Source organism: Dioscorea cayenensis, chromosome 11 (assembly GCF_009730915.1).
Source record: "Dioscorea cayenensis subsp. rotundata cultivar TDr96_F1 chromosome 11, TDr96_F1_v2_PseudoChromosome.rev07_lg8_w22 25.fasta, whole genome shotgun sequence".
Taxonomy (NCBI): Eukaryota; Viridiplantae; Streptophyta; class Magnoliopsida; order Dioscoreales; family Dioscoreaceae; genus Dioscorea; species Dioscorea cayenensis.
The window spans coordinates 19,958,573-19,969,096 of record NC_052481.1 but is presented as its reverse complement, the minus strand read 5'-3'; the positions used below and the strand labels follow the sequence as shown (position 1 = coordinate 19,969,096).

The 10,524-nt window shown below is 30.1% G+C and overlaps 1 protein-coding gene across 1 annotated transcript; it reads left to right on the top strand.

Moving 5' to 3' along the window:
- Positions 1–2,162: 2,162 nt before the first annotated feature.
- On the top strand, positions 2,163–5,515 carry LOC120271718 (probable metal-nicotianamine transporter YSL8). Its single transcript, XM_039278396.1, has 6 exons — positions 2,163–2,550; positions 3,151–3,305; positions 3,490–3,587; positions 3,873–4,007; positions 4,121–5,048; positions 5,138–5,515. The coding sequence occupies exons 1-6, from the start codon at positions 2,163–2,165 to the stop codon at positions 5,513–5,515; spliced, it is 2,082 nt and encodes a 693-aa protein (XP_039134330.1).
- Positions 5,516–10,524: the final 5,009 nt, after the last annotated feature.

Sequence of the window (10,524 nt, the reverse complement as noted above, 5' to 3'; positions counted from 1 at the left end):
GGATCATGTTCATTAATATATGAAGTGAATTTTGCTCCTTTGGATCATATGGGAAAATGCTTTTATATTCTTAATAGCCCAATTGCTGGAACTTATGGCTTATACTATGCAGCTTTTGGATCTACGGAACCAGGTATTAGTGGTGTAGGTTTCCTTATCATTAATTTTAATTTTACTATTGCTCTTGCAAGCAGCTGTCAGGTGATCACCAATTCCAATTTAAATGCAGAAATCAAGGCTTTAAGTGTAGTGCTGCATTGTGATAGAATGGATAACTTTAATATTTCCAGAATTTACATCAGTTCCATGGAGCTTTCAAAGATGATAGATGATGGTGAAAGTTCAACTTCTTGGATCTCAATTGGAGCTGTGGCTTAACTTCACCAGCTTCTGCTTCAATTGAGAAATTACTGAATCGACAACATCCCTCGGAATTGGAATCAGATTGCTATTACTATAGCCTCCCATGGTATCAACTTGACTTCAATATCTTTGTTAACCAAGGCATGGAGAGACCTCGGTGGTTGATGAAGATTACTCAGGATGCTGACTTTATTTTTTAAGTTTTTTCAGTTGTGTTCTTGAGTTTGTTGTTTGTGCTCTTTGGCTCTTTGTTGGAGTGTCCTTCTGCTATTTTGTTTTTGTATAGTTTTGTTTGTTTTTAATAAATAGCTGCTTCGACAGTTCCTTTTCCTAAAAAACCAAACATATGTCACTTAAGAATGTTTTTGCATATAAAAGTTTTCTATAATTAAACTTTGAATTTATATATAAAATCTTTAGTGACATCTATAACAATTTAAAATTCATAATTTTCTATTATATAAATACTCTTGTATTATATACGCAAAGAATTTTTGTTATTTTTTTAATTAGATAAACTATCTGAAATATATTAAAAATTTGATACAAAAGTAATAATTAGATAAATAAAAAAAAACATAAAATTAAATGCACAATGAACACAAGAGGTGCCTCATAGTGGAAGAGATCAAAAGTAATGTTATTCAAGAGACAAAATTTCAACGAAGATAACAACTTACAAGGTCATCTTTAAGAAACCAAGTTTCAAACGCTGGAAGAGGAGTGGGGTGAACCCACTAGAGTCCCTAGAGACGTGCACAAGCCTCGGTGGAACAAGTGGGGATGAGGCCGCGCTCACGTGGGTGCTGGAACCACTCGTACACAACCACTATTCACAACTCCCAGACCAATGTACCAATAAACTATTCACGTGAGAGCTCTATCGACGACCCGTGTACCAATAGACCTGCAGGTCGTTGGCAACTAAGTTTCAAACGTTGCCAGTAGGATTTGTGGGTAAGAGTTACATGTTGGTACACAGGCGTTGATGTATAAGAAATTGAAATTGCATTTGACAATCATCTCCGAAGCATTTAGCTTGAGCCTTGTTGCAACTTGGGTTGCAGAAAGCCATGAAAAATAGGAGGAGGTAATAATTGAATATGTGATTATTCTTCTCTTATAAGATATTTCAAAATATTGCTCTTATATGAAAACGGGGGCTCAATGTTGTCTTATATGGGAGGGCAAATTGGATTTCTAGGACATCCATTCTTTAATTACAAAGCTTGAAAAACATGAGAAACTAAAGTTCTACTCAAATGATTCGAAATTAATGTGGACAGCAAAAGTTTACTTTTCAGATGATATAAAATTTTCAATAACATAAACAAATTATTATAATGAAAATTTAATATTTAAGCAATACATTATGATTCAAGTTTAAGTTAAAACTGCTCAAAACATCAAAAAATATCAAATACACAATACTTTTTGTAACAAATAATTTTATTTACTGTCTATCTTCTTTCAAGAATCACAATATCATTATATGGAGGGGAATCAATTAATCACTAAAATTATTTGTTAAAAAATATCATTATTTTTCCCTACTAAATACTAAATATACAAAGTCGACTTTAACCCTTATTTCCAACCAATAATTCTTGAATGCTTGACAAGTAAAAATAGCATTCTTTGGTACTAAAAATAGAGAAAGTCAAGGCAAAGACACTCTGTTTATTTAAGAATAGCTTGATTGATTTAGAATTTACAAATTGACATAAAAGCAACAATCCCTTCACCTTAACTATTCTTTCCCTTTACCCTCCTCCTCCTCCTCCTCCTCCTTCAGGGCCATGCCTGAACCAGTGGCTAAAAGAGACAAAGAAAAAGAAAAAGAAAAAGAAAATGAACATCAAAATGGAAACCTCACAGTTGAGGGGTCTGTGGAGAAGATGTTTGAGGGCAAGGAGATGCCCAAATGGACAGAGCAGCTGACCCCAAGGGCCTTAGTTGTTAGCATTATCTTAGGGTTCTTTGTTACATATATTTGCATGAGACTTACCCTACAACAAGGGGAGAGCTTAGTGTTCAACCTTTTCTCCGCACCAATTGGTTATTTGGTGATCAAGGTGTGGACCACCTTCATGGAAGCCATCGGCTTTCATCAGAGACCTTTCACACGCCAGGAGAACACTGTGCTTTATGCATCCATCTTGGCATGCACCAGTATTACCTTGAATGGTAATTTGAATATTACTTTATTTTATTTTATTATTGTTATTTTGATAAATATGAAAACGTCCCAGACCTGAACCTTTGGCTTGGGAAGGGGATAGAGTACCAATTCTCCTGTTCTAAGGGTTTTATTTGATATACGTGAAATAATTTTGATTTTCAGATTTAGGTTCAAATTATTATTATTTTTCTTTATTTATTAATATAAAAATTGTTTTAAACCTCATAATTTTTAGGAGAAATAGCTTTTTTCTCCAGTTATTCTTTGTTTTTTCTATACCTTTTTGATGTATTCTCCACCATTGGTGGATCTCTAGTTGTTGATAAGTCTTTTTTTTTTTAAATTTTTTTTCTTATTATATCTTGATTTCTTTTTAATATAATTTTTTTATGAAAGTGGGTAAACCACAAATTTTTAATATAAATAGTTTATTCATTTTTTTAAAGTTTATTTTATCGTATAATAATATAAACTTTTTTTAAAAAACCACTCCTTATTTTTTTATAAAATTTTTAAATTGGTTTCTAAATTTGTAGATGTTTTACAAATTTAAAATATAATTATATATATATTTTTTTAATTTTTCTATATTGACTTTCTAACAGGTGGTTTTGGGAGCTATTTGTTGGCAATGAATCCATATATGGGAATTACTTACACAGATCCAGCGGACTCGAAGACACTTGCTCCTAGTTGGATCATTGTATTTCTCTTCGTAACAAGTTTTATTGGTATATTCACCGTCGTTCCCTTAAGCAAGGTAAGAAGATGCGACTATAGTGATCATCGATTTAATTAATTTATGCCCCTAATAAATTTTTTGTATAATGTTGATATTGATATAATACTGATATTATACAAAATTGATTATATATATATATATATATATAGCACTAATCAAAACCAAGTGAAATTTATTCATCTTTATCATTTGTTATTTATAGGTATTGCTACTTCGTCACAAGCTCAAATATCCAAGTGGCATGTCTGCCGGTAATTTGATTAATTGCTTGCATGCTACCAACGGAACCCCCATCACAAGGTACTCACTCTATTTATTTACTTATTTATTATAAATACGTGACAAACACCCATGTTTAAGAAAATTCGGAAACGTGAATATATATAGAGAATTAATCTCTTTATATACATGTGCCCTCACTTGGGGTCATTCTCAAAATGAATACCCTACGCAAAAGTTTTATCTCCCCCCAAAAAAAAGAGTTTTATCTGTATATCCATTATTTATAGAAAATCTCATCAGCATGTTTCAGTAATAAATGTATGGAAATGTGATAACAAGAAGCACATTTGTCTCAAATCGCAGGCACCAAATAAGACTTCTCTTTAAGGCAATTCTTTGGAGCATAGCCTGGCACTTATTTGGTTGGTTCTACACCGCAAGTCCAATTTGTGGCTTCGAAAACTTCCCTGCCTTCGGTATGCTTTTGTCTGCCCAAGGGTAAGCTGTGAAATTCAACTGATATATATATACACACACATCAAGAAACCTCTATATCTAATAAAATAATACATGTATAAAACTAATCAATTCCAATTAACATTGCGTATCAGGTACCATTTCAGCTTCAACGCAGGCAGCATAGGCACAGGAATGATCTGCAGTCCAACAGTGGGCTTATCAATGCTGGCCGGAGGCATAATCTCATGGGCATTCTTATGGCCTTATGTTGACTCAAAAGAAGGAACATGGTACGACAAACAACCGTTTATCTCCTTGACCGGCAGGAGTGGCTATGTGGTTTCAGTAACCATAGCCATAGCACTCGGTGACGGCATTTTCCATATGGGCATAGTCATTTTACAAGTCTGCTACGAGATGTACATGCGCAAAAAACAAAAGCATATTATTCTCCACTTTGCCAAACGCTCCGGCCCAGAGTTGAGTAGCATGAGCTATGATGATCGCCGTCGCACCAATCTCTTTGTTGAAAACAAGGTGCCGACGCGAGTCGCTCTCGGTGGGTATATACTATTTGCAACCATTTCTGCAATCATCATCCCGGTGTTGTTCCCTTCTCTACACAGTTACCATATCGCTGCCGCCTATGTTTTGGCCCCTTTGCTCTCCTTCTCTAATGCTTACTGCACCGGCCTGACTGACTGGACACTTAACTCGGCCTTTTCCAAGTTTGCAATCTTAGTCTTCGGGGCATGGACAAGTGGTGCACAACCCGGCAGCGTCATTGCAGCCTTGGCTTCATCAGGGATCACCACTGCCGTTGCTAACACTGCATCAGACCTCATGGCTGACTTTCGAACAGGCTATTTGACGATGACATCCCCAAGGGCTATGTTTGTCGCACAAATCTTCGGCACGGCAATGGGATGCATCATGGCCCCAATTTGCTACATGTTCTTCGCTGCAGCATCGCCAGGACTCCTCTCTGATACTGCAGAATATCCGGCTGCGTATGCCTCAACTTACCGTGTCATGGCTGAGTCCAGTGTCAAAGGATTCACAATGCTTCCTAAAAACTCGGTAATTAATACATGCACTAGAGATAACCAAACTATTTAAAGATTATTATGAATTCAGATTTAATTTGAGTGTATTTTGTTGTCGAACAGATAACTTTAGCAGTAGGTGCATTTTTCAGCACCATCGGCATCAATATTCTGAGGGAAGTGGCTAGAAGTATGAATTGGCGCGTGTATCGGTTCATCCCAAGCTTGATACCAATGGCTATTAGTTTCTTTACTGGCCCTTCCATTTCCTTTGATGTTATACTAGGGAGCTTGGTTGCCTACTTATGGAGGAGAAAGAACAAGAGGCATGCAGAGTTGTTCATGGCCTTTGTTGGGTGTGGGATGATCATTGGGGAATCTTTCTCACCTGTGATAGATAACCTCATGAGTTACCTTAATCTAACACCACCTTACTGTATGAGGTTCTTGGGCAGTGAAACTGCTGATAAAGTGGCAGGTTTCTTGGCTATGATCCCTTGACATCTTTGTTAATCTAGTTCATAGTATTAATTTGTTACATTAGATCATAGGACATGCATGGCACTCGTATTTATGCATAGACTTTGTGTCATTAAATTGTGCTTAATTTGTAGAGGACAAGTGAGTAGACTTTCAATTCATTATATATGGGCTTCTCTAATTTGGTGTCAAAGAGTGAACTGCAGGACTTTCACTCACTACACAATGCCGTTTTGTTCCTGTTTCTTCTAATTTAGTAGATGTTTGATATATTCAATTTTTTTCCCTTAAAAAAGAAAAAGGTGGAAAAAATTAAAAACAACTCAATTTTTTTTCTTAAAAAACAACTTATTAATTTAAATATTTACCAACGGCCTTTGGGTTAATTGGTATTAAATTCTTTGCGTAGGGCGTTTGTTTTGGGGAGGATCCGGAATCGAACTTCATGTCTTATGCAAAGTGAGGGCACGTGGGTTGGCATTAAACTTTGTTTCTAGTCATTTGTGCTTTTCTCAATTAATTTAAATATTTGATTATAGTTATTGATATGGATAATGAAGTTCAAATTTATTTTATAAATAAAAATTTATTAATTATAATAATTAACCTGAATAATGATATTTAAAATATTTTTTATAAAAAGTTATTTTTATATAATTGATTTTAATAATTAAATTGAATAATGATTAAAGTAAAATAATTAATTATAGTAATGAAAATAAATCATTATATTTAAAATATTTTATAAATAAATAAAGTTATTTCACACTGTTATGTCTTTTTGTATCCTTTCTTATACTTAATAATTTTTTTTTATTCTTAATAAATTACTCTCGCAACTTTGTTATTACCCTTCTTATATCTATTGTTATGCCACAAACTAAATAGACTAGTTAGTTTGCAGTTCATTTCCCAATTTAGCTACTAATAATTAACAGTAAATTGCTTTTTTCAAAATCAACTAAATTGCAAACATGATAAGCGATATGATTAGCTTTGATTGGAAAATCATAAGCAATGCTTTAATACTGCAAAATCTGAAACAGTCACCAAAGTGATATTAAAAATATCATTTTTAGAGAATGTTCTTATATCATGATAGACATTTCTACACACACACACACACACACACAAAATTTCGCATTGCTGATCTTTGTTGCTTTCTCTCAAATGCTTTCTACCTGTCAACTTGTGAAGTTTATCATTTAATAACTGATTTTCCTCTTGCAAAAACCCTACCAATGCTACTATGCCTCCTCATCTTTATCTTTTATGTACTTTACCATATTGACTTAACAAATAAATATTTTGTACTTGTTGTACTTAGGGAAGTCAAGTTATGTTCAATCAACTCTCTCAATTTGATCCAAATATTCCACCATTGTCATATTTAGGTGGTGTTTGTTTCAAGAAATTTGGAGTTAGTTTTAAGAGATTTGGAGTAATTACATGTAACTCCAAATCCCTTATCTATTTAAACTCAGGTGTTTATTTTGAGATTTTAATTAAATTTTTCATGTGTTTTTGAAATCCCATCATTGAGGGATTTTGTTTTACGGTCAAAATAACCTTAAAACCAAATTCCACGAGTTAAAAATATATATATATATATATATATTTACATATATATTTATATAAACATACATAGGTATTTTTACATATATACATACATACATATATATTATACATATATATACTCTATATATACCTATATATAGTATGCTTACATATACAAATACACATATACAATGCATATATGCACAAATACACACACACACACACACACTATATATATATATATACTTATACAGATATATATACTCATATATATATATATATATATATATATATATATGCATAATTTGTCACCAAAATATAAGTAATAATGACATTATATTATTGTCACAAATAAATATTGCATTAGTGGATGATATTGGATAATGTCACTATTTGGTACTAAATTTAATGACATTAATCATCTCTCACTAATAAATTTTTTTGGTAGTCAAATACTAAATATCAAGATAAAAATACGAAATGACATAAACATTCTTTTATATGCTTTACTATCAATTTAGGATAAAAATATAACAAATTTATTTATGTAAACTGACATAGATATGAGTAAGGACATAGTTAAAACTTTTTTAGGTGAACCATGTAAAACATCAAGAGAGCAAATTAACAACACTTTTCTTTTATAAATATTTTTATAAAATATAATTTGACGATATCATGCATAACAATTTGTTGAAGGTAGAAAGCAAACAATAGACTTCTCCAAATATTTTTCTAAAGACATATTTTTATACAATATAAATATCTTTTGCAGGGAAAAAACTCTAGAAAGCGAAACAATATATTTTTTTGCAAAAGAATAAAAATTTTTATACTATATAAACCAATTTAATACCAAGTAGTAAGGGACAAGAAAAAGAAAATATTTTTGAAAATATTCTCTTAAAAGTATAATTTTTTAAACTATATATATCAATTTGTACATTGTTTTACATTTTAAAAAACAAAATTGTGAGGAGGGGTTGTAGCATTCGCATATTACTTTTATTTCATTTGTTTTATTTTAAATTATTGATTTTTTATTTGAATTCAAATAACTATTTGTATTATTTTTTGATTTTTTTTAATTTTAAAAATTTTATTCGAGATATGTTATATTAATACTCTTACACATATTACTATCAATAACTCAAAGTATAAGAGAAAATCTTACCAGCAATGAGTTAGATAGTAATTTTTTTTAAAGTTAATAAACTAATATATAAAATTTATTTATTTTATAAGGGCTAAATTATAAAATGCATTTAGATTACTGAAGTAATTTTCTATTGATATTAAAGAATTTTTTATCTCAAAAATACTAATTTAAAATTAAATTTTCATTGGTTTCAATATGTTAATAATTTTTTTAAAAATATTATGAATTTTATTTAAAACGAGATTTTATAAAAAAATATTTTAGTTTTTTATTGAATTTTAATGAATTTTAATTCAATAAAAAGATATATCCTAAAAAATATTTGAATAATTTTAATTTATCTAAATTTAATTTAAATTTTATATAAAAAAATTTTTAAAAAATTTCTATATAAATCTCTCTTAATCCCTATTCTTTCTCAATCTTTCTTTTTCTTTCCCATCGTTACTAAGATACACAATCTTTCTTTTTCTCTTGTTCATAAAATTTTTTATGCAGTTTTATTGATATTATTCTTTTAATTGCTTGACTTACTTCTAATTTTATGGTTTTTTGTGGTGATGTAGGTTGGATGGAGATGAAAATATTTGATCGCCTATTTCAGTGGGAAAGAGATTGACATCGGTTATAATCATTATGTTAAAGACTTCTTTCCAAAAGTTAGCCATCAGTAATGATTCTTGTGTTTTTTTTATTAATTTATATATTTTTTTAATTTTTATTATTTTATAATGGAAGATTGTTAATGAAAGTTTGTTATAAATTTATTAATTTGTATTATGAGTATCTATTGTGTTTATTATTAACTTTTTCAGGTGCATATATATATTGAACTTTAATTTTGTTAATTTACTCTCTTATAAATTAATATTTATTATTTTAAAAATATTTATTTCATGTTTTATTGAGGCAAGTTCTTCGTAAACAAAACATCATAAACACCATCGAGACAAGAGTTACATCAAGAATAGTTATCTATCTATTTTGATATAATTTACTTAATAATTTTAAATTTTCAATGTTATTGGAACATTTTTCGAAATTGAAATTTGTTAATTAATAAGGCTAGCTTATGATTGTAAATTATGATAATTATGTTATTTTTTTAATAACAATATTGATTTAATTTTGTTTATTATATATTATCAAAAATAAATAATTTATATAATTTATTAAAAAATATTCACTAAAATATGTCACAAATAACAAATATATCATAAAAAACATGATTGTTTGTCACACTAAAAATATCACAAATGATATAATATTCAATTAATTGTAGCATTATAAAAAATTAATTTATGCCATATTTTTAACAACTATGCATGTCACAAAGTGTTTATTTTCTTAAACCGATGTGTTATAAAAATAAATCAAGATACATGAAAAAATTCAAATTGTCATTGATTATATATGTTAATATAGTGACATTATATAAAATTTAGTTTAAAAACAAGATTTTTTAAAATTTGTCACAAAAGAAATATTTTATTAATGGCGTACTATATTTGTCACTTAATATTTAAGCCGTCACTAAAAATACAAGTGCATTTGGAGCTAAACCTTTTGTAACAATATTATGTGAAAATTTAAAATATTGTCACATAAAATTCTCAAACAAGAGAAATGAATGACTAAATAATGATTTCATCACGTTATGTATTCTTTTTGTGACAAAAAAACCAATATGTCAAAATTAAATTTGTCAGTAATTATCAATTTTGTTGTAGTGAAACCTTGACACCAGAAGAACAACTTTGTAGAAGAGAACAAGGGCTAAAAACACATCTATATTGCAAGAAAAATACATCAAGTGCTATGAAAATAAGAACAAAAACACACATAAACATTCATTTCACAAACTAACTTAATAATAGAGAAAATATAAGCTGAGTCAATATACACACGTCCAAAGCTAAGGGACTCAACCAGTTAAGCATCCACGTACTAGGACTGCCTCGAACTTACTCTAATCCTTCTGATAATCAGATTTGGACCATTCATCTTTCTCTTCAATCTCTTGCCTTAAACTTGAATCAAATTCTGAGATGATGTCATATCCACCGTCTATCTATTTCCCTCCAATAACATAACTATTTTACCAAACTTTCAAACACCCAAAATTACTCTTCTACCCCCTTTATAGACAAAACACTTCCTGCAAATTTACAAACAGAACAATTCCTGCAAACATGTTCTTCTCTTCTCAGCAACTCCTTCCTCTCCATTCAACCACTTATGTCAGCCTGTAACTCTTCTTTACCTCTTCAATCACCTTAACACTTTCAAAGATGACATATACAAGATGTGCGAA

Excerpts from the sequence above, each read along its gene's own strand:
- LOC120271718 (XM_039278396.1), top strand. The coding sequence starts at position 2,163 with ATGCCTGAACCAGTGGCTAAAAGAGACAAAGAAAAAGAAAAAGAAAAA. Across the intron at positions 3,588-3,872 it reads AACGGAACCCCCATCACAAG|GCACCAAATAAGACTTCTCT; the intron begins GTACTCACTCTA and ends CTCAAATCGCAG. Across the intron at positions 5,049-5,137 it reads CAATGCTTCCTAAAAACTCG|ATAACTTTAGCAGTAGGTGC; the intron begins GTAATTAATACA and ends GTTGTCGAACAG.